Below are 25,300 nucleotides of genomic sequence, written 5' to 3'. Positions count from 1 at the left end.
TAGAAGCGGTAAAGTTAAAATTTTGTATCAGTTTTTATTGTTATTTTTGCCTTTTTTGCAGAGTTATTTCCCTCTTTCAATGCAAATCTTCGTAGCAATTTTGAATCTTGATCTTTAAGCTTTCCTCATGTAAGAGTTTATGGGACTTTTTTCTATGTTTATTTAATATATAATGCTTAAGATTAAAACTTAAAAATCTTCTGTTGCAATTACTCCAAGGTTAGGGTCAAATTTATGCTAGATTGACTGGACTATTATAGTATGTTGGTAAATACATGTCCACAAAACACATTATTATTGTTTTGTCGTCTACAAATTCAATGACAGTGTATACGAGTTATGTATAGTGTATTTTATACATTTTAGACGAAATATTAAATAACATGACAACCATTTTTGGGCTCCAGGTAGTTCTTATTCGGTCCCATTCGGGTTTATGTATAAAATGATCAGCAATTGCAAGACTGAGATGTGGTGTTTTCCCCCTTGAAATCGAGAAAGGGCGTTACCGGGGAGTCCCAGCTGATAGACGACTTTGTAAAGTTTGCAGAACTGGAAGCGTAGAAGACGAAAAACACTTTTTATTACATTGTCCTACCTATTAGTTACAGAAAAATCGCATGTTTATGGACTGTCAACAGAGATATAACTGTAATTTTGGAAACATGTCTGACATGGATAAATTTTAATTTTTACTTAGTGCCGGTGTTAAAATAGTGTCAAAATTTATCACTAACATTTCTGATATTAGAACACAAACATTATTTAATGAGAAAAAAATAACTACTTATTTATTGTACATTTAAATTGATATTTGATAATTATAACAGATACCTATGGGAATTTTAGAAGTACAGTGCATCATACGCCTATGAAGGCTGGCTGACAAAAATATGTTTCATATTTGTATTATAATGTTATTGCAGGCTGCACTTTAATAATAAAACAATATATAATTTGTGCTACAATATCAAAACAGTTAGAATACAGAATGAAAATTAAGTCTCATTTTGTGCTTATAAATACAAAAAGGGAACCTTGTTAAAAGCAATACTGTTAAATATTTCATTGCTGGAAAAGGTGGAAATATGGAGGCGTAAGTGGAAAGTCGTTATAAGAGGTGTTCAAGGAAATCCCAACCATCGGGAACTGCCAAAGTTTACAGAGACATTCACTAGAGTCTTTCTGAAGAATACTCTGAACATCCCACTAGAACGTGCAGACAACATGCTTTTCACTGCAGTCGACCGTCTACCGTCTGGTGATGAAGGCAGACGCAGTTTCATGCTCAGACTATCGAGTCTGATATTCTAAAGGCAGCATTAAAATTGCCGCCTCGCTCAGGATATAGTGTCGTGCCAGATCTACCGCCCAGTCTCTCCGTTCGCCGAGTTGAATTTTCGAAAGAACGACGGGATTTGTCATCAGAATCTAGAATGAAAACAAAATTGATCTACCTACGAGATGCTCCGTTTCTGGAGCTTGTCACCAAACGTTCATAGATTACAACATTTACCTACAATGTGCATAATAAAATTATTTTTTTTTCAGTTAATCTGTTTGATATATGAGGTTTTTTTTTACAATTAATGTTATTATCTTTGTCCTTAGATTGAAGTCCTTATATATTTTTAAAAGAATTTATTTTAACGATATTTGTCCGATGTGTTTCTACAAAATTTCTAAATTGTGTATTGCCTGGGTGTCATCGTCGAAGTCCGCGTTTTCAAAAATCAGCTGTTATTTTTTAAATCACATGTTTGGTTTGTACGATTGAAATATAAATGTGCTCTCATTGAGGTCCGCGTTCAGAAACAATAACAAAGATGGCGACCTCCATGTGTCTTAGAATTTCTTCTTACCCCAAACAGTTTAAGGTGAAATTACCATATAATACAATAGTTACAGGCATGTAGACTCATAAATGTGGGCGCTTGGTAAGAACAACTTGGCAGTATTCCAACAACAACTTTTTGTTTGACCGTTTTGGGCAAAATTTGTAAATTATTGCAAACAATTTCTATTTTGTTGCCGTGCATTAGACTTACATCTAAATACAAATTCGGCAATAGTCTCATTTGACTAAATATTTCAATAAAAACTTCTTTACAGTGAAGGATAAATGAAATCAGGGAACGCATGTACATCCATGCCCAGGATGTGTTTTGTTATTTTGTTCAATTATGACATTATCGGAAAGTCCCTGGTGACATGGCAAAATCAAATGACAAAACACATCAAAAACGAATGAACAACAACTGTCATATTCCTGACTTGGTACAGGCATTTTCAAATGTAGAAAATTAAGGATTGAAAAAAGTGAACCATTATTGGACAAAGTACGGTCTTCAAGATGGCGCCCTGGCTCACACCGAACAGCAAGCTATAAAGGACCAAAATAATTACTAGTGTAAAACCAATCAAATAGGAAAACCAACGGTCTAATCTATATAAAAAACGAGAAACCACTGAACATAAATTTCTTGACCTTTGACAGGTGCCAACAATTGCAGCTGGTTTAAACGTTAACATGAGTACCATCCTTCACCCTTATAGTTTTTTTTTATATTATACTGATACATCACTGTCTCAGGTTGGGAGATGTTTTGCGCCTTCAAACATGTTTAACCTAGGCAAATTGTTATGTGTCTATCCCAAGTCTTGTGCCTTTAAGGAAGGGGTTGTCGATGGTTCATATCTGTAATAGTAGACTTTTTGTAAATTGTGTTATTAGGAATTCACCCGTTATTTTTCTAAATGCTGACTTATTCGTATAAATTGATTCATATATTTCATGAAAGGGCCTTTTATAGTCGACTATATGGTATAGGTTGTTCTCAGTATTAAAAGCTCTTCGGTTGCCTATAATTCTAGGATCTGTTTCATTTGAACTTTGGTGGTTAGTCGTACTAAAGACAATCATTCCACTTTTTTTATTGACAACGCCATGGAAAAAAACGAACAACGACAAAAAATCACCCAGAATAAACAACACTGTACAAAACACAACATAGAAAATGAAAGACTGGGTTACTCCACTAAAAACCGTGCACAGGTATATAAATGTTAAATAAGTTTTAAAAGTTTATGCAATGTAATAAGAAATCTTTCTATTGATCAATCTGCAGTCCAGCTAGATATTTGTCCTCTATTATATTAAGGCTGTAGAAAATATTACATTTCATAATCGAAAATAGTGTATACAATGTATGCATTCAATTGGATGCAAATAACAAATTAAGTAACCGAAATCATGTTTTTTTAATAATTTCTTGCAGTTTGTTCTTATAGATATAGAAAGATGTGGTGTGAGTGCCAATGAGACAACTCTACATCCAAATAACAATTAATAAAAGTAAACCATTATAGGTTAATTATGTACGAATAAAACAACTTTGTAGTAATATATTTTCTTCAGCTTTTGATCAAGAAAACATATCCGTCAATCACAACAGCATCTTTGATATTGACTGGTCAGTCTTCTGTAGGAAGATTATTCAAATAAATCCTGAAACTCCGAAATTTCATTTTAAATGAAAGAAAGTGTTCATTACACCAAAAGTTACAATCATAATCGATGAACTGAATTTTGTCTGTTAGAAATATAATATACAGCATGGATCATGGAGCTTTATTAAAGCTACAAGTTGTGCAATATTGTCAGATTTTACATAGATAAGCTAATTTTAGTGTCATAGAAAGACAAAAAACAATATAATTTCAAGTGAAATCATAGAATATGGATCTTATAATGTGCATTTAAAAAATAAAAATAAAATGAGAGATCACTGGTTTCGTATTTTTCTTAAAAACAAAATAAATTAAATTTAAAAAATTTCTTTATAAAATAAGATTATCCGACTATTCAACCCTTTAAGGCTTCTTTGGAATTTTTTTTGATTACAAACAACACTGTCTGTATGTAGAAAACAGTCGAAATAGTCAGGTAAACTAAATAGTTTTAAAAAATAAATAAAATGGTCAGTGGTTGTGGTTCATAAGTGTGTCTCGTTTTTATTTACATAAGACCGTTGGTTTTCCTGTGTGGATGGTTTTACACTAGTCGTTTTGGGGGCTCTCTGTAGCTTTCTGTTCGGTGTGGACCAATGCTCCATTTTGAATATATTACGTTGACGTATAATGGTTAATCGTTACAAATTTTGACCTGGATGGAGAGTTATGTAATTGACACTCATGCCACATTTTCGTATATCTAATAAGACAAATGTTCTGCTTTATTACAATAAAGGTGGAAGACACCCAATCTACCAGTAGTTGAAAGCTATACTAGGAAAATATTTGCGTTTATGTTTAAGCTATATGTTTTCCTATTTAAGCTCTTTGTAATGGAAAACCTACTCCGCATGGAGGATGTTCTGAGGTAAACCCTACAGATACAATATATTATAGAGGAGGAGGAAGTAGAAATCAAGGAGGAGGAACCTGTGTATCTCCTGGTGTTTGTGCAGACTGTCAGAACGGATTTTACGCAGATTGGGCACTCTGTACAAGTAAGAAGACATAAACCATATGCTGATACGTAATTTGTTGTATTTTTACATCAAATCGGGTCCTATATACTGTTAATTAATCTAAATATATGATAACTTGTTATATAGCTGCATGTTATAAATGATATTCTTATCTAATTCTTAATGTGGTTGTTTTCACTAGGCATTTGTGAGACCACCCAACGTGAAGTAAATTTGTATATTCCATAATAAGTTTATTTTACAAAAATAAACTAATAATTTATCAAGTTTTTTGGAATAATGTTCTTGGATAATCATTTTTTTTATTGGGATTAGAGTTGAAATTGATCCATGCTCGGGAATGTTCCGTCGTCTTACAGTAATAAAGAATGTCCATAGCTATATATAACCTAGTATGGCAGTTATAAGAATGGTATCTTAAATTAGTTTTTCCAATGTGTAGTCGGGACAACGGTGAATGGAATTGTATGCGATTGTCATACTAGTCAGAGGTTTAGCTAGCGGTTGAATCAGGTTTAATCATCATGTCTTACGTTAAAAAACTCCTATACCAAGTGAGGAATGTGACAATTGTTATCCATTCTCAATTCTCATTTCTCAATGAAAAAAATCCCGGAATAGCAGATTCAAAAGAAAAAAAATCCAAAGTTGTTAGAACACACAAACACTGCAGCCAATTTGTCTTCAGTTGCTTTGTCAGAGACCGAGACTAAAGGTCACAATTTTTGCCAAACGCCGGACAAAATTGATGCTTTACTTTTAAAAGATAACCTAGACAAATAAGCATGATCTCTCAAAATCAGGAAAAAGTTCATGGTTTCCTTAAAACCAATAGATGTTCTACTTTAGAACACATTTGTCCATTACCACTTACAAAACAATCAATAAATTATCGTCTGAAGACAATTAAGCTGTACAGTTGCTTAAAAGCAGAGCCTACATTATGATAAAACCAGCATATAAAAGCAGGGCTGGTGTCGTTATGGACAAATATGATTACATTCAAGAGAAAAGACGTCAATTCTCTGATGAGTGATGTTATAATAAAAATACTCTCACCCCGCTCCTCGATTCAACAAAGAGGTCACCAAGAACTTGAGAATCATTTAGATATAAACACCTTTTTAATATCTAAAATCTTAAAAATCAAAGCCGGGGCGTTTCTATCTCCTGTGTAAAATACATTAAGTCAGTACTCCAGGTAGATCAATTGTTTCTCCAATGACCATTCTCTGCAGAGAAAAAAATCAGAATTTGTTGACTCTCATATGATACCATATGTTAAAAGTTTATCGTTTTTTTTTAAAGAGTAGCACGTGGTAAAAGATCACTCGACCAGAAATTTCATGTAATAGAAATTAACATAACAAAAATACGGATGATGTGCTATAACATTGAAACTGCCTAATAAATACAGCTGGAAGCTCTAGAGAAATACCGATAGAATGAATACTATATTCAAATGATTGTATATGATGTGATGTATAAATATATAGATAGATTATGTTACATGTACATTTGTACAAAGATAGATGTCAATTATAAATAAAGGGAGTTTTTTTCTCTCATTTACTCCCCCCCCCCCCCGACAAATGAGCCTGTAAAAATCGGTGCCCCTTAGGTGCTTCCTTTGGCAATTTAGGGTTGATGTAACTGGTGATTATTAAAACAATATGTTTAAAATTAAAAAAAAAGTTTATCATCCTATAAACATGTCACAACACACTATCTTTAGAAAATAAATCCTTGAACCCTCTCCAACCTCAAACGATCCTTGTCTCGCTTTGAAATTGTATTTCTCTTAACTAACATTCCTCATGACGACGGTATTGACTCCTGTAGGGAAGTCTCACATCCACTAACCAAATGTCTAACTTTGGTATTGAAATGCTGTACCTTCTCATTCAATGGTGAACACCTTCTCCAAAGTAATGTAACTATACTGGGAACAAAGTTGGCCCCTTCTAATGCCAAAAAACTATGGGGGAATTAGAACAGCGAGTTCTCAACTCTTCTCTTTATCAATTCTTTTTTTCGGTTCATCGACGATATTGATATGAAGTGGATTAATACTGAATAAGAATTAAGTTTGTTCACTCAACACGACAACGATGCTCATTCTTCAATAACATTCCCTTATAAAATCTCTGACTCTAAAATCACACCACTTGAGACTGCTATGCCAGTGAAGGATGGAAACATATTTAAAGAAGTGTATTGCAAGCCCACAGAAAATCTTCAATATATTTCTTCTCTGATTTGTCATCTTGGACATTGTACCACGAGGGTTTCCCACAGTCAGGTCATTCGAAGAAAAGGAATTTGCTTCACCAATAATACTGCAAAAAGACGACTATAAATCCTCGAGGTCACCAAAAATTTGGAGCTACAAAAACAAAGACATTGATTAAGGTTTCTCTCGTGCTTAAAACCTCAGCAGAGATGATTTTTTTACAATATACAGTCAAAAAGATCAAGAAAAAAGTGGCCCTTATGCTGACTTACCATTCCAAATTTGACAAGTTTTAACCCCTTTGGTACGGAATATCTAATTTTTTTGCAGTGTTAATTAAAGGGCTGCAAATGACGAGTATCTTCTACAGTATAAATGTGTTAATCAATGTTTTGGCGAATCAGCACATACATGAATGAAGGGCCATCGTAGTGACTATGAATGCTAGCTAGACCTTCCTCTCAGGTAACATTTATGATTCCTGACCACGCTGAGGCAGATATCAATGACCTGACCATTACAATCATAGACCACAACATTGCTTGGTCTAGGGAGAATACACTTACTCGGGAAAGATTTAAGATAAGAAAATAAAATCGTTGGCACCAAATAGGATTACTGAAAAAGTGTAGTTGTAATTTGCACAGTGCGTTTCATTTTTGTAATATAAATATTACTACACAGTCTCATGATCATTTGCTATTAGAGGCCAGCTGAAGCAGTCCTTAAGGTGCAAGATTATCGTGCTGTGTTGAAAGATTCTGCTCTTCGGCTGTTTACTGCTCTTTGGTCGGGTTGTTGTCTCCCTGACACATTCTTTATTTTCATGTTCAATTTTATTGAATATTACCAGTTTAAATCGCAGGGTTCTATTCATTTGGGATGAACAAGTACACAGCCACGTTCAAATACTTAACATAAGTAAAAATTTTATAGGTCTTTTCACTTTTCCGTGGCATATTTTCACTTCTTTTTCAAAACCGTATAAGATATCGACAACATACATTTTGTTTTCTCAACTCTTGTATTCAAAATTAAGCGTACGGTGAGATAACTCATTCACAATATATAATAAAGACCTAGTGTCTTGTGATTTGAAGTCCCTGGTTGATGACCGTCAAATTGAGCTCACGGTCATAGGTTAATTTGACGGTCTAAATTTTTACGTTTGCTTTTACTTCGTATGTATACATGTGACCTTGAAAAGGCAAACCGGAAGTGACCTTGACTACACTGAAAGTATATATTTTTAATACTTGTGTTATGTACAAATATACAAAACTATATATGTTTGTTAAAGATAAAGGCAATTGTAGTATACCGCTGTTCGCAACTCATAAATCGATTGAGAACAAACTTATCCGGGTTACAAACTAAAACTGAGGGAAACACATCAAATATAAGAGAAGAACTACGACATAATAGAAACCCAACAATAAAAATATGTAACACACACAGAAACAAACTATAATACAACAATGGCCATTTTCCTTACTTGGTACAGGACATTTTAAGAAAAAAATCTGTGTCTATGAGCTTTAAAAGTTAAATGTGTGTGTCTTAGGAAAATTTAATGCATCTAACGTATGTGTATTAAATTAAATTTGTGAATTAAGGTAATTGTAAACTTTTAAATTATAGACAATTTTTTCACATGGATCTGTCTAAACCATAAATTTCGCCGATAAAATTCCAAACATTAATAATATATTATTTTTAAATGTCAATTTTAAAGTCGAGTACACTTTGGTAGGTTCAGTCGTGTTTGAACTGACTATTACGTCTTAACATAAAAAGAGTATTGCAATGCCTAAAATATTAAAATGATCTACATGTATATAAATGATGTTATATTGGCGACAATTTTGCGATATTCAACTTAATCAGAATGAGTGTTGAAGGTTTAACTAATCATTGATAATACAAAGTTCCCTAAGTCATGTTGTTTTCATCGTTTTTGCCACCTTGGTACATATATAAGTTACACCTTTGTTAAAGTTCCTACGGTTAATTTTTTCCGAAAAGTTTAACTTGTTTAGTCAGTTGGAATTTGTATTTCAAAAAAATAAATATACCAAGTGTCAAATATATGTTTCTTACATATTTTAATAATTATTGATACTATAATCAAATTTGTATATTACATACGTAACGTTGTACTAGTACGTACATGACGTATATTTTTATGTGTCAATCGCGGTGTGATGCTTTCTAGTGCTTTTCAAAAGTACACGAGAACACGGTACTTTTGGTTTCGTGTAAACGTGATATTTTCATAAAAGAAATAAATAACAAAATTGAAAGGACGCAAGATATTCAAAGTTCCAACAATTGAACATGTAAGTATGTCTTATTTAGTTTGTGCAATAGATCAAATTTATTTGTTCAGTTTATGTTCACTTGTTTTATCAATATTTATTTTAATTGAATGAAGCAATTTCAATTGTGTCTTTCTATGTTGTGATGTTCCACTATTGTTTCAGGTTATGGTACCTATTAAATGTTTAAACCCGCGGCATTTGTTTGTACCTGCCGTAAGTCCAAAAATTGATGTTCAGTGGTTGTCGTTTGTTTATGTCGTTTATAAATGTTTGTCGTTTGTCGTGTTTTTTTTAATACAAATTGGACCGTTTGGTTTCCAGTTTGAAAGATTTTACACTAGCCATTGTTGGGGTCTTTTTATAGCTTATTGTTCGGTAGAGCACAAGTTCCGTGCTGAGGACCGTAATTTGAACTATAATGGTTTACTTTTAAACATTGTGTCTTAGATGGAGAGTTATCTCATTACACTCATTCGGCTACGAATTAGTATAATGTTTAATTTTATGCATTACTAAACAACCCTGATTAAGACTGAATGCAAAAATATTAGCTGCAACTCATTTAAAGCCTTTTTTCTAATGAGAAAGGTAAATATGCTAGATATACTTACTGGAGATGTTATGAGCTAATTGAAGCTGTTAATTTTCTCCTTGATAATATTTATGTACGTTTTGGCCTCATATCTTGACTTACATCTAGAAATTGACAATGAGGGTCGGTTGAAAACAAAACTTTACGACAAAAGAGATGATTTCAGCTTTCCAATTGTGAACTTTCCATTTCTAAGTAGCAACATTACAGCAGCACCGGCGTACGGGGTATATATCTCCCAATTGATACGATATTCCCGTGCTTGCATTTCCTATCATGATTTTCTTGATAGGGGGTTGCTGCTCACAAGGAAGCTATTAAACCAAGAGTTCCAAATGGTGAAGTTGTTATCCTCCCTTCGTAAATTTTACGGACGCCATCACGAGTTGGTTGACCGTTATGGAATAAGCGTTTCACAAATGATATCGGATATGTTCCTTACGTCGTAACTACAATCCCCTTCCCTTTCATGAATGTGACCTACCGAAATAGACTATTTACCGGATTTGTTCTCACATAAGCAACACGACGGGTGCCACATGTGGAGCAGGATCTGCCTACCCTTCCGGAGCACCTGAGATCACCCCTAGTTATTGGTGGGGTTCGTGTTGTTTTTTTTTTTAGCTTTCTATGTTGTGTCATGTGTACTATTGTTTGTTTGTTTGTCTTTTTCATTTTTAGCCATGGCGTTGTCAGTTTATTTTAGATTTATGAGTTTGACTGTTCCTTTGGTATCTTTCGTCCCTCTTTGATCGACAGGTTGTAGATATCCCCATGGACACTAATTGTTCCCTTTTAATAGTAGACTTGTTTTTGTACTGTTACGAATCACAGTTTATGACTAAACTCAGTAAAGACCCGTCGAAATTGCATTTAATTGATAAATTCAACAACACTTACCGTTATCTTGATGATATTTTTTCGTTAAATAATCAAGAATTTTCTCAATATACTACTGACATGTACCCCAAGGAACTTACTTTAAACAAATCATTGTATTCGGTAATAACTGTCCTTTCCTGGATTTTGATATGTTGGTTTTATACGGGAAACTCCACACTAAAATTTACGACAAAAGAGACGAGTTTTTGTTCCCTATTGTTGATTTTTTATTTTTAGATGGTGATGTTCCTTTGGCACCATCTTACGGTGTTTATATTGCACAGCTCATTCGCTATGCCCGTGTCTGTTGTGACGTTTTTTTATTTTAACGAACGCAATCTATGCATTACTGGTAAATCATTAAACCAGGGATATCGTTACCATAAATTACTTAAAACCTTTACTAAATTTTTCCATAGATATAAAGATTTGGTTTTGAAGTTTGGTTGTACCTGTAGAAAACTTATTTCAAACGTGATAGCACATCCTCATTTTTACGGAAATGTTGTTAACCGTGCCCGGAAATTTAGAAATGATCTATGTAAACTTGTCGCTCCTTTAAATAAACTTATTCTAAAAGGTAACCTATTCAACACTGTAATAAGATCATTGAATATTGTTTTATTGGTATAAATATTGATTTTGTTATCAGTAAATTAAAAGCTAACTAAATATTACTAGTATGTTATATACATATACATATTCATGGATCTACAATTTGTCGATACCTGTAACTTGGCATGAGTTAAGCCTTTTTCAACTGATGTTTATAGTTCGTTCTTATGTTGTACTGTTATACCACTGTCCAATGTTAGGGGGAGGGTTGAGATCCCGCTAACATGTTTAACCCCGCCACATTATTTATGTTAGTGCCTGTCCCAAGTCAGGAGCCTGTAATTCAGTGGTTGTCGTTTGTTTATCTGTTACATATTTGTTTTTCGTTCATTTTTTTTTATTAAATAAGGCCGTTAGTTTTCTCATTTGAATTGTTTTACATTGTCTTATCGGGGCCTTTTATAGCTGACTATGCGGTATTAGTTTTGCTCATTGTTGAAGGCCGTACGGTGACCTATAGTTTGTCAATGTCTGTGTCATTTTGGTTTCTTGTGGACAGTTGTGTCATTGGCAATCATACCACATCTTCTTTTTTTTTTATTTGAGGCATTATTTGTTTATATTAAAGAAAAATGTTTTTCTTCGCTTGAATCTTTTACACCACCGATAAGCGTCATTAAACATTCATATATATACACATTAATCTGAAATGCAGATTTCTCAACGATAAATCACTGATAATTTTTGCTTTCATATTAAAATTACATTTTATATGATAGAGCGTCAACAAAAGCTAAAAAAAACTCTTAACAGACTTATTCAAAAGGATATAGTTACGATACTGTTGTCAGGTCAATCAAGATGGAATATTTTGGTTTTAATATTGATACACTCATAAGGTCTTTCCATAGATATAAAGATTTGGTTTTGAAGTTTGGTTGTACCTGTAGAAAACTTATTTCAAACGGGATAGCACATCCTCATATTTACGGAAATGTTGTTAACCGTGCCCGGAAATTTAGAAATGATCTATGTAAACTTGTCGTTCCTTTAAATAAACTTATTCTAAAAGGTAACCTATATATTCAACACTGTAATAAGATCATTGAATATTGTTTTATTGGTATAAATATTGATTTTGTTATCAGTAAATTAAAAGCTAACTAAATATTACTAGTATGTTATATACATATACATATTCATGGATCTACAATTTGTCGATACCTGTAACTTGGCATTGCACAAGGTCATGTTTTTCTCTGACTGTTTATGACGTCTTTACACTAAATCCATTGGATGTTGGATGTGTACGGGTTGATAGTTTAGTCTTAGATGCATGATTTTTTTTATTAGTTGTTAGTGGGTTTGAACTAGCTGTCAGATAACTGCGAGTACTCTCAGATCTGTTCATTGCGTCTTTTTGTGTCGGGATGTATAAGTACCCGGCCACGTCCACTTGTATTTTTGTCCATCTGACGAGTTAAGCCTTTTTCAACTGATGTTTATAGTTCGTTCTTATGTTGTACTGTTATACCACTGTCCAATGTTATGGAAGGGTTGGGATCCCGCTAACATGTTTAACCCCGCCACATTATTTATGTTTGTGCCTGTCCCAAGTCAGGAGCCTGTAATTCAGTGGTTGTCGTTTGTTTATGTGTTACATATTTGTTTTTCGTTCATTTTTTTTTTTTATTAAATAAGGCCGTTAGTTTTCTCATTTGAATTGTTTTACATTGTCTTATCGGGGCCTTTTATAGCTGACTATGCGGTATGGGTTTTGCTCATTGTTGAAGGCCGTACGGTGACCTATAGTTGTCAATGTCTGTGTCATTTTGGTTTCTTGTGGACAGTTGTGTCATTGGCAATCATACCACATCTTCTTTTTTTTTTATTTGAGGCATTATTTGTTTATATTAAAGAATTTTTTTTTTCTTCGCTTGAATTATTTTACACCACCGATAAGCGTCATTAAACATTCATATATATACACATAAATCTGAAATGCAGATTTCTCAACGATAAATCACAGGTCAATCAATATGGAATATTTTGGTTTTAATATTGATACACTCATAAGGTCTTTGCATCAGAAATAATTATATGATATCAAAATAATATTCAACTCCTGATACAACAACACTGATAATTAATTCATGATTTGATTTCTTTGATAAGTTTTTTTTTATTACATTGGCAAATGGCTTTTTATAAAATTAAAAATTAGAAAATGTAAGGAACTATATCTTTTTCTGTACATTCACAATTTGTTTTGATCCGACGTTATCGACAACGCCTATTGTTGTATGATTGAGGAGTGAAATAACCATGTTTATTTCACATGTGAAATTATCGGTATCTATTTCACTGTAAAATAATGTAATTCATGGCAACTAATGTAATAAACACATTTATTCTTAAACCAGTTGTTTGCATGATACAGGTTATGGGCTTCTCATATGTTATTTAATTTAATGATACTTAACCCCAAGGAGGGATGTGCTTGATTTTTATATCATAATGAAATAATCTTTCAATCAATTTAATGGCATGTCAGTAACTGATGGTTGTTCTTCGTTTATTTATGTATCATTGTCATTTTGCTTAGTTTCCTTTGTTTGCTTTTCTGGAATAGGACTCGGACTTCTTTTAAACTGAGTTTTACTGTGTGTATTGCTGTGTGTTTTTTCTACATTGTATAGAGGTATAAAGAAAGTATTGAAATCTCACAAAACATGTTTAACACCTCTGCATTCTAATGCATTTCCCAAGTCAGGAGACTCTGGCCTTGTAACTTGGTCGAGTTTTTATTTCAAATGTGATCAGACTGACTATTTATACTTTGACGTTCAGCAAATATTACCTTATAATGGAAAAATGTTATTATGATAACAAAGACTTATGAATTTTCACTTTGATGATGCAGCATTTACATGATTAAAGTTATTTTTATTCTAAACATCAAACATTGAATAATTCATAAAATTTAAGTTTTACCAGAGAGAGTAATATTGTTTATATATTTATGGTGATGTTTCAAAGTTTTAATGTAAGAAATGACCAAAAGTAGACATATTTTTTGGTTTACCTATCTAAATTTTATCAATATACGACCTAACATATATATGAAAGAATTTCTAATTATCAATTCTTTAACTGTTTAAACTGTTGTGAGCGGAAGTCTTCCTCATATATTATAATCAATTCCACGAATTCGACTAACGGAACATAAAAAAACAATTATCAAATTTAAAAGGTAAAGATATTTTATTAAAACGTCTTAAAACATATTTCGTTGTACATCGTAAAGCTACTGTAGCCTTTCCTCAGAAATATTTTGCCAAAAGGTAAGTTTGTTTGCACTTAAATGTAACAATATTTATTTAGGTTGGTAGAATATCGAAATTCCATGTTTAACTACTTTTGATATTTAAATATAAATTTTACCTGCAAAGATTAAAGTCGAATTTATTTTTTGAATCAACCCATAATAAGAAGACTTCTGTTTTGCTTAATTTTATTGTAAAATGTGTCATAATTTTTTTTGGCTTCATAACACCAACAATGTAATTTATAATTAGTTATCAAAGGTACAAGGATTTTAATTTAATACACCAGACGCGCGTTTCGTCTTCATAAGACTCATCAGTGACGCTCAGATCAAAATAGTTATAAAGCCAAACAAGTACAAAGGTGAAGAGCATTGAGGAAACAAAATTCCAAAAAGTTGTGCCAAATACGGCTGAGGTAATCTACTTCTGGGATAAGAAAATCCTCAGTTTTTCGAAAAGTTCATTAAAGTCGTTAGTGTAATAATACAAAAACGATGTGACAAAGTAAAGCCATAGTTGTTTTTTCAATGTTTTAGATATGCTAAATATCTGCTTACCCTTCCGGAGCACCTGAGATCACCCCTAATTTTTGGTGGGGTTCGTGTTGCTTATTCTTTAGTTTTCTTTGTTGTGTCACGTGTATTATTGTTTGTCTTTTTCATTTTTAGCCATGGCGTTGTCAGTCTATTTTCGATTTATGAGGTTGACTATCCCTCTGGTATCTTTCGTCTCTCTTTGGAGGTGGCAGCTAAAATAGATTTCCGATTTGTCAAATCTTCAATCGTCTGCCTTACTTTTTTAATCGTGAATATTTGAATAATAATTAATATAATATTAAAATGAGAATTTTTTTTTACCAAAATGTGTATGCCTTATTGCATTAAAAATAATGAAAAAAGTTAATTTAAAGCAAATATGTCAAAAGCTCGATAATACAAAATCAGGTTATAACCATTTCGATATTCGAAATTTTATTCCATTTAACTATTAACAAGCCTTTTCTTTTTTAAACAAAATGTTGGTTTTAAGTATAACATTATTTAATAAAAAATATTATTTAATTGATTTGACAACTCTTCATATGCTGATGATTTCAAAATGGTATATTTAGTTGTTGTGATCTACATCGATATACATGAAGGTGTCAAACGTTTGTTTATTTTTTCTGTAGTCCTATCATGTAATGTTGTCATTTTAGTGTAATATTCAACATTGTAATAAAACTGCACGGTTTTTGCTAGCCGTAATACTAGGTTCAACCCACAATTTTTTCTTACAATGTCTTATAATAAGTCAGGAAAATGGCAGTTGTTATCTTGTAGTTCGTTTCTGTGTGTGTTGCATTAAGAATTATGAGTTTGAATGTCCTTTTGGTATCTTTTGTCTATCTTATGTAATACAAAAACCACTGTCATGATCTTTTTAGTTGAAAGTAGCTTTTTTTCTATTTCTGTATCAATTTTTATATTACAGTAGCATAATGATGAAAAAGAACGTATATTATTTGCTGTTATGGCTCCTTTACATTACTATAGTTTTCTGTGGGTAAGTTATATATTTTTTTATCAGTATGTATCAGTTTCAGTGTTCGCGGGATTAAAAAAAACCGAAACATTTTAATACCACTGTTGATCAATCGTTAGTAATTCTGCTAATCTAAGTCAGCTCTGTTCCTTTCTGCAGGTTAAGATTTTAAAATATTATGATACAATTATCATTATCTTTACCGCATGTTTGCATTTCGTATTTGACATTCAATAAATTCAAGTTACTACAAGAAGGGTGTAAACGAAGGACATCTTCTGTATTTTCAGAAAAATGGCATTTTATAAAATAGATAAAGGAATATGAGGTATGAGTGCCAATGAGACAACTCTCCATCTAAGTAACAATTTATAAAAGTAAACCATTATAGGTCATCACCCATATTATTATGAAGGAGAATGTAAATGCCCGAATAACTCAAATGTCTGCAACTGAAAACAATAATGTTTTAATTTTTATGGTAAGTCATATTGTCCTATTTATGTTTCTTTGAATATTTTTACTGTTTATATAAAAATGAACATTTGTTAAGCTCACCTGACCTTAAAGATCAAGTGAACTTTTCTGGTCACTTTGCGTTCGTCGTCCGTAGTCTTCGTCGTTATCTTTTACAAAAATCTTCTCCATTTATTCTACTGGACCAAATAGAATTAAATTACAGAAAAAAGTAGATACAAGTGAGCGACACAGGCTCATGAGAGTCTCTAGTTAAAGGATTTTATTTGCAAAAAAAGAACACGTTATTAGGAGGATAAACAAAGTCAGTACATAGATTCTCAATTTCATGTACTATTTGTAAAGATTATACGGAATTGTTATCAACGAGGTCTTTGTATCTACCGGTGATTTATTTTAGAGAAATGACGAGACGTTTTTTGCCATAAACCTGGTAAAACGAACTTATCTCCCCTTTTCAGATATGTCTATGAACTAATTACTGTAACTTAAACATATGATATTGATACATGTATTTTTGCAAATAAAAAAATTACGAAAAAATACTTAGAAATGATCGAGTCATGGTTTGAATAATTTATTTTGTTTGGATGGTTTGAAATTTAAAAAAAACAGTCTTTCAAGGAATTGAGGTGTTGAATTATCACCCGTTACTTTTTCTTGTTTAATATCTCTATGTATATCGATAATAGTGCCATATATATTTCTATATTTCAGATTGTGTACATATTATCGTTCAACATCATATAGCAGTAGGTGTGGCTGGAGAAGATGTACCAAGTATAGGTATGTTAATCATCACTAATTCAAGTTTACATTCATTAATTTGTGTCCGTTGTCATGAATATTAACTAAATATATATTTAGTCATATAAAGCATGAAAAACTAGGAAAACAAAACGATAAGAACATAAAAAGAAAATCGACATACAAATATGGAGCACAATGAAACATGAACATATGCGCTCCTTAAATTATGTCGTTAATTCAGTTTAAATTCAAAATAGGATGAAATAGGCGTGATTGACAAAGACACATCTCTACAAAAGAACCAAACTACATAGAATTTAACATTTATATGATAGGTTACGTTACGACCTTCAACAATGAGCAAAACCCAAACCGCATAGGCAGCTCTAAAAGGCCCCGAAATGATAAAATTTAAACAAGTCAGACAAGAAAACTTATGGCCTAATTCATTAAGAAAACAATTAACGAAAACCAAATATGATATATATATCTTTGTGCAATGATATTCAACACTTTTTAGTGTTTTGTTTTCCATCTATTTATCGGTATTGTTACACAATCTTTCAGACTCATATAATTTTTTCTGTTTGTGTAGTATTGTCAATTTTGATGATCCAATACCTATTAAGTTTACTGGTTGGTAGATTCTTATAGACTCTATATATATATAAAACGACAGCAACTGAATTACAGGCTCCTTACTTCGGAAAGGCACATACATAGTGTAGGGGTCAAACCATTTTGACTGCGCCAAACTCACCTCTAACATTGGACAGTGGTAAAACACCACAACATAAGAAAAAACCATAAAAATCAGTGGAAAACGGTTTAAGATGGTACCTAACACTACAGGGAGATAACTCTGTAAAATCAGCAGAACGTTTTAATGACGTTGTGTTTATAAGGGAATATTAAGCTTCTCAATGATCAAAAAAGGTGTTGTCAAACTGCTATATAACCAGTGTAATTTTTCTTATTAAACAGTTGGTTCAAATTTGTTTCTTATATTTTTGTCAAAGGGTTATATAACCAGTGTAATTTTTCTGATTAAAAAGTTGGTTCAAATTTTTTTCTTATATTTTTGTCAAAGGGTTAAAGTAAATACTTTGTCAAAATTTTATGAAAATTAAGCGAGCAAAATTAATTTTAGTTAAAGTGTTAGGTACCACCTTAACTAACCAGATCGATACAAAACAGAAAAACAACTTATAAAAACACAGATCGGACGTGGTAATACCAACAACACAAAAAACACTGAATATAGATCTGATAGTACTATTCAAAGTAAGACCTGATCTATGTATAAAAAAATAAATGAAAAACAAATATGATATACAGAAACAAACGAAAACCAATGAATTACAGTCTCCTGACTTGTGACATGCACATACATAATGTGATAAAATTAAATTAAAAGTAAGATTTAAGACGCTAACACTCCCCCTAATATGGGAATGTGGTGTTACAATACAACATAAGAACAAACTATGAAAATCAGATGAAAAGGACTTTACAGGTCGATACAAAGCAGAAATACATCTTACAAAAAACGGACCGAACGTGGCAGAGTACTTATACATCTCACAACAAAAAAGACCATGAATACATATTCGAGATGACTCGCAGTTACTGAGAGCTAGTTCCAAGCCAATTACAGTTACTCAAAATAAATTATGCATCTAAGTCTAAAAAATCGATCAATACACACTCTACATTCTATGGATGTATTGTAAAGTAGTCATTAACAGCCAGAAAAAAATATGATCTATCGCACTGGCAATAAGTATCGGCAGATTGTATAGCCATGAATGTACATTTGTTTATAAATATAAGCATTTTACAATTAGGAGGAAGAATGTAATATTTAAAAAAAAAAGTAAAATAACAAAAATACCGGACTCCGACGAAAAATTGGAGAATCACTAATCATATGACAAAATCAATAATTAACACATCAAAGGAATGGATATCAACTGTCATATTTCTGATTTGGTACAGACAATTTCTTACGTAGAAAATAGTCGAGTAAATCTGGATTTATAGCTAGCTTAACCAATTCCCCGAGGGTATCACAAGCCCAGTAATCAGCACTTCTGTGTTGACATGAGTTATCATTGATATGATCATAATTATAAATTAACTGTTTATTAAACTTTAAAATGTCTAAATACTAAGGCTCTTCTTCTTCAGAAATAAATTAATCTAGCTGTATTTGGCCATTTTTTAGGAACTTTTGGTCTTCCAATACTCTTCAACTTTGTCTTTTGGCCTTTTTAACTTTTCAGTCTAGCGTCACCGATGAGTTTTTTTGTAAACGCAACATGCGTCTGGCGGAAATACAAAATTTTAATCATGGTATCTATGACGAGTTAATTTTATGACTGTCCCATAAAATACCATAAACATGACAACAATGTGTGAACATGATATGTAAAATGCCAAAATTAAGGGTACAGTAGTCAGCATTGTGTTATAATTTTTATAACTATAATCAGGGTTCCCATTAATCCAATGCTATGAAGTGTATTTCATTGTCTTATCCGCGAATTTTTCCATATCATCTTTGCGGGAATCCTGATTGATACGATTTTGAACCAGTATATCCATATTGTCATCTTAACAGAATTATTATAATAATCACCCGCAAAATCAAAGCTTCAAATAAATACAGCTAATTTATTTCCACTGTCTGGTTTTACCTTTTTTTTTTATCCTTTATATATAGTTACTGGTATACACATATAACGAAACAAATTATGATTTTTTTATTATACAAATACTTAATGTTCAATAATTTTATATTTTATTCACAGACAAACAAGTTATGCCGGCTGTTGTGCTGGGTATTCAGACATAACTCCAGATTGTAGATATCGTAAGTGTTCAATACGAATCATGTTTAACAATACTTTCTGATATGCTGTTATATCGAAGCCACCAAACAAAGTGTTCCTAGTAAAAGTAAAGGCGTCGTCATCCCTCTATAAGTTTTACGGACACCATCATAATTTTGCTCACCGTTAACGAATAGCTGTGTCAAATAATGACTATGTTTATACACCAATTGATGTGGCAACAATCCCCACCTCGCGTTAAGGATTTTGATTTCACAAATTTTAAGCTGTTATAGCAACGGTTTATAACCTTGAGCTGCACAACAATAAACTAATTCGTTCGTTGGTTGCATCAAGTAACTTTCGTGTACAATAAGATAATAAAGACCAAGAACACCATATGAAATGACTGAAGTCACGAATTACTAGTCTTTGTGAACAAATAATCGTGTTATAAATTACTTTATATTACTTTTGTCAATTTGAATGTAAACTAGATTCGAATAAGAATTTTAATGAACAGTTAACAATTGGTCAATTTTTAAACTACTCGTGTCATAAAAACCATTTATCAACATTATTCAGAAGTGTAGAAATGAAGGCAACAGTAGTATACCGCTTTTCAAAAGTCATAAATCGATTGAGGAAAATGAATCCTGGTTAAAGACTAAAACCGAGGGAAAGATATCAACTAAAAGTAGAAAACAACGAAATAACAATACATAGAAGTGCAACAAAAAAAAACCAGAAAAAAAACTTATAAAAACACAGATCGGACGTGGTAATACCCACAACACAAAAAACATTGAATATAGATCTGATAGTACTATTCAAAGTAAGACCTGATCTATGTATAAAAAAAAATGAAAAACAAATATGATATACAGAAACAAACGAAAACCAATGAATTACAGTCTCCTGACTTGTGACATGCACATACATAATGTGATAAAGTTAAATTAGATTTAAGACGCTAACACTCCCCCTAATATAGGAATGTGGTCTTACAATACAACATAAGAACAAACTATGAAAATCAGATGAAAAGGACTTTACAGGTCGATACAAAGCAGAAATACATCTTACAAAAAACGGACCGAACGTGGCAGGGTACTTATACATCTCACAACAAAAAAGACAATGAATACATATTCGAGATGACTCGCAGTTACTGAGAGCTAGTTCCAAGCCAATTACAGTTACTCAAAATAAATTATGCATCTAAGTCTAAAAAATCGATCAATACACACTCTACATTCTATGGATGTATTGTAAAGTAGTCATTAACAGCCAGAGAAAAATATGATCTATCGCACTGGCAATAAGTATCGGCAGATTGTATAGCCATGAATGTACATTTGTTTATAAATATAAGCATTTTACAATTAAAACCGAGGGAAACATATCAACTAAAAGTAGAAAACAACGAAATAACAATACATAGAAGTGCAACAAAAAAACCAACAACAATGCACCATTCATACAAACTAACTATTAGATAACAACTGCAGTATTCCTGACTTGTTACAGGACATTTTAAGACTCACACATAGCAGTTGAAAACATAAGATTAAATTCTCATTTTCTGATAAAATCTGATAGCCAGTCCTGCCTTAGGAGACATTTGTTAACCGAATTGTTATATTACCCATGTGATTTCAACTCATCGGGAGGGGTTTACTTTTAAATTTGCATAAGAACAGTATACATGTATTTAAAATTGTGTGTGATAAGATATATTGCCGTTATAATTACAATATATTTCTAATTACCTATCAGTGTCACAAAATGAATTTACTTATAGGTTACTTGGTCATGTCAAATCCCAAGGTGAAGCCGATGTTTTGAGTATGTTCTATAAAAGAATGAGTGTATGCTAGGGGACGAATAGGATTATTTAGAATAAAACGGATTGATATGTATTAAAGCTTCATCATTTTAAATTATCGGCTATTGTATTTATTCTGATTAACCAAATATATAATTGTGAGATTAATATTAATATTTGTTACATTTGATATACATAAAGAAATATCTTTAAGGAAATTGCTGTTTAATAATAATAAGGGAAACTAATAAGGTCGAATTATTGTTTTCGGATGTCCAAAATAAGTTTTCGTGATTATTTATCACTAGAAATATATATTCATTTTAAGCTCTTTGTAACGGACAACCTACTCCCCGTGGTGGATGTACTGAGATAAACCCTACAGATACAATATATTACAGAGGAGGAGGAAGTAGAAATCAAGGAGGAGGAACGTGTGTATCTCCTGGTGTTTGTGCAGACTGCCAGAACGGATTTTACGTCGATGCAGCACAATGTACAAGTAAGATATCTGTATACCTAATCCGTGGAAAGTTGTTGATGGAACCTAAAATGATTGATTTGACATTTTGATTCCAGAACTATTTGACATATCTACTACACGAAATTAGAAGAGTTGTCGTGTATTTTACTTGATAGAAAAAGGACAACGCAAATTAAAGTTGGAAATGTAAGTTATAGTAAATGCATATATACTAAATTACAATTGTTCAGTAGTAGATTTATTTCCCCAAGGGTATCACCAGCCCAGTTGTCACCACTTCTGTGCTGACATGAATTATCATTGATATGGTCATATTTATAAATTAAATTAACTGTTTACCAAACTTTGAATTTTTGAAATAATTAGGCTTTTTTACTTCAGGAATAGATTACCTTAGCTGTATTTGGCAAAACCTTTAGGGATTTTTTTTTATTCGAGCGTCACTGATGAGTCTTATGTAGACGAAACACGCACCTAGTGTAAATACAAAATTTAATCCTGGTATCTATGATGAGTTTATTTAGTTGTTTCGTTGATTTTTTTGTACTTTGTCACAATACATTGATCTCTCATTTCCATTTATTCTTAAACATACATAACATAAATCGTAAGAATTTGGAGTACAAATAATTGCAAATATGTCCGAGTCTGGACATGAAATGAACAAATTTTCAATTTGATGATTTCGATAACGGTACTACTCTAAATTCAGAAATTAATGCAAGGTATTTTATTATTTCGAACAATGTGACCGAGTTTTAAACGCAATAATTTAAACTCGCATTTTGATATATTTTATATGAATTAAACAGTTTTTTATTCTCAAAATCGTAAAAATTAAAATAGTATTTAAGTCTAAAATGATAATATCGCAATAATAAATGCACGTAATAATTTCTGAATTGACAGTATCTTAATTTAATTATACTATATTGCAAATTAAGGATTAAAAGTTCAGCATTTTTACATATAAACATTGCTAAACATCTGAATTAAAACAATCATGACTGAGACCAAGGGGTAAACCTTTTACATGGAAATGAGACAAATATTTACTACTCATCATCAGTTTCTATGGTTTGGTTTTTGTATCGAATGCCCTTTATTTCACTTTAAAACTCAAATACTCAAATACTTAAACATGTAAGCTACAGTATACAAAAGCTCAAGTTCATTATATTATGCCCGACTAGGTGGACTTTAGCAACTTTGTAGAAACGAGACAAACACGATGGTAATAAAAATAAGAATTGTAGAAAAATACAGAAAATAAACAAATAAATAGGATTAACATTTCTAGTCATGAAAAAGAGAAATAAAATTGAGAATGGAAATGGGGAACCCGACCATATACCAGACAACAGCAGAAGATCACCAACAGGTCTTCAAAAGTCAATTAATACTGTGAAAATTAACCTTTCTATCAAATAGCGGAATGTTTGGAAAACAACTGTCATATCCTGAATTTGGTTCAGGACCTTTCTTAAGAGAATTATTGTTAAACTTATAGCTAGAGACACTCTTATGACATGTTTATGTAGTTCATTTATATTGACAAGATGTGATTAACAACCAAAAAAATAAAATTGGTAAGCGTGACTATAAAAAGAATCCTGTATTCAGAAATATGTAAACATACATCACTGACATACAAAATCAAACAGTTGAGTATGGATTTGTTTTAAAATTTTGTCTATCGACAGTTCGTGTACGTGTAATATAAAAGAGAGGCACAAGAAACTTGCGAAACATTCAAACTCATAAGTCGAAATAAACCTAGAATGTCATGCCTAAAACAGAAAAAAAGACTAACAGACAAACAAAATTACATAAAGCACAACATATAAAAAAAACCTGAGCAACAGTAACCCATTTAAAAAAACACCAAACAATCATATAATATTCCCCTCCATATTGTACATAATGTTGCATTTTTAGCTCCACGGGTCCCAAAGGACTAAATGAGCTTTTCTCATCACTTGGCGTCCGTCGATTGTCGTCTTCGTCGCCTTCGTCATCCGAAGACTTTTATAAAAATCTTCTCCTCTTAATCTGATAAGCTGAATTAAAACAAACTTAGCCTAAATCATTCTTTCGGTATCTAGTAAAAATATATTCGATGATCCCATCAACCAAGATGGCCACCATGGCCAAAATAGAACAGGGGGGTAAAATGTAGTTTTTGGCTTACATCTCTGAAACTAAAGGATTAAGAACAAATCTGACCAGGAATAAAATGGTTTATTAGGTCAATATCTATCTGTCCTGAAATTTATAGACTCATCAAACAACCCTTTGTTTTGGTGCTGTACCCGATTTGTTTGGTGCATTACAGGAAATTTTGAAGTTTTTTGTTATTATCATGACAATTATAGATATTGATAATTGTAAACAGCAAGAATTTTCAGTAAAGTAAGATCTACAAAAAGTTCACCATCACCATAACAGTGTTTTTACGTGAATTCTATCATACACAAATACAAAGATTATCAACACAAGTTCTTTAGAGCCTCTAGTTTGAAGACTGTGTCGAAGATCTATATTTAATTCTTATTTATAACTATCTATGGTAAATTAAAGATATGGAAATTTTTCAACAGCTTTTGAACAATTAAATTTTTTTATTGAAAAATAGTTAATATTTATAATTATATTCATTGGTATTTTATAATTATACTTACTTTGTTAACCTAAGTACTTATTTATTTTGTTGAAACTCCTTGTAATGACTTTTATTTTGAAGGATTTTCAAATTTAAAAAAATGGTTGTAAACAATAATTTATATTAAATGCGTTATTAGCGACAATTTATTAATTTATTATTTATGCCTTACATAACAGTTTTCGAGATCTTTTTATTAAAGACATGTTTAAATCAGCCTTGAGTAATAAGTAGAGCTGTGCAGGTATTTATCAAATAAAATACTTCAAGGCAAACTATGGCGTGATCTGTACATTTGAACTAATAGTTAACAGAAATATATGCAGTTAATGTAAA

The 25,300-nt window shown here is 31.8% G+C and overlaps 1 protein-coding gene across 1 annotated transcript in view; it reads left to right on the top strand.

The window, feature by feature from the left end:
- LOC139511132 (uncharacterized) overlaps window positions 1-25,300 on the top strand; it is a 72,788-nt gene that overhangs the window by 4,415 nt on the left and 43,073 nt on the right. The window contains exons 2-7 of the mRNA XM_071297704.1: window positions 4,338-4,511; window positions 14,330-14,420; window positions 15,879-15,950; window positions 17,124-17,192; window positions 19,970-20,031; window positions 22,147-22,320. Of these exons, the coding sequence (XP_071153805.1) occupies window positions 4,338-4,511; window positions 14,330-14,420; window positions 15,879-15,950; window positions 17,124-17,192; window positions 19,970-20,031; window positions 22,147-22,320 (642 nt within the window). The remainder of the gene's footprint in view (window positions 1-4,337; window positions 4,512-14,329; window positions 14,421-15,878; window positions 15,951-17,123; window positions 17,193-19,969; window positions 20,032-22,146; window positions 22,321-25,300) is intronic.

The sequence above is a fragment of the Mytilus edulis genome, chromosome 2, assembly GCF_963676685.1.
Source record: "Mytilus edulis chromosome 2, xbMytEdul2.2, whole genome shotgun sequence".
Classification (NCBI taxonomy): domain Eukaryota; kingdom Metazoa; phylum Mollusca; class Bivalvia; order Mytilida; family Mytilidae; genus Mytilus; species Mytilus edulis.
The sequence above is the reverse complement of the archived record's forward strand: the minus strand, read 5'-3'. Positions and strand labels throughout refer to the sequence as shown.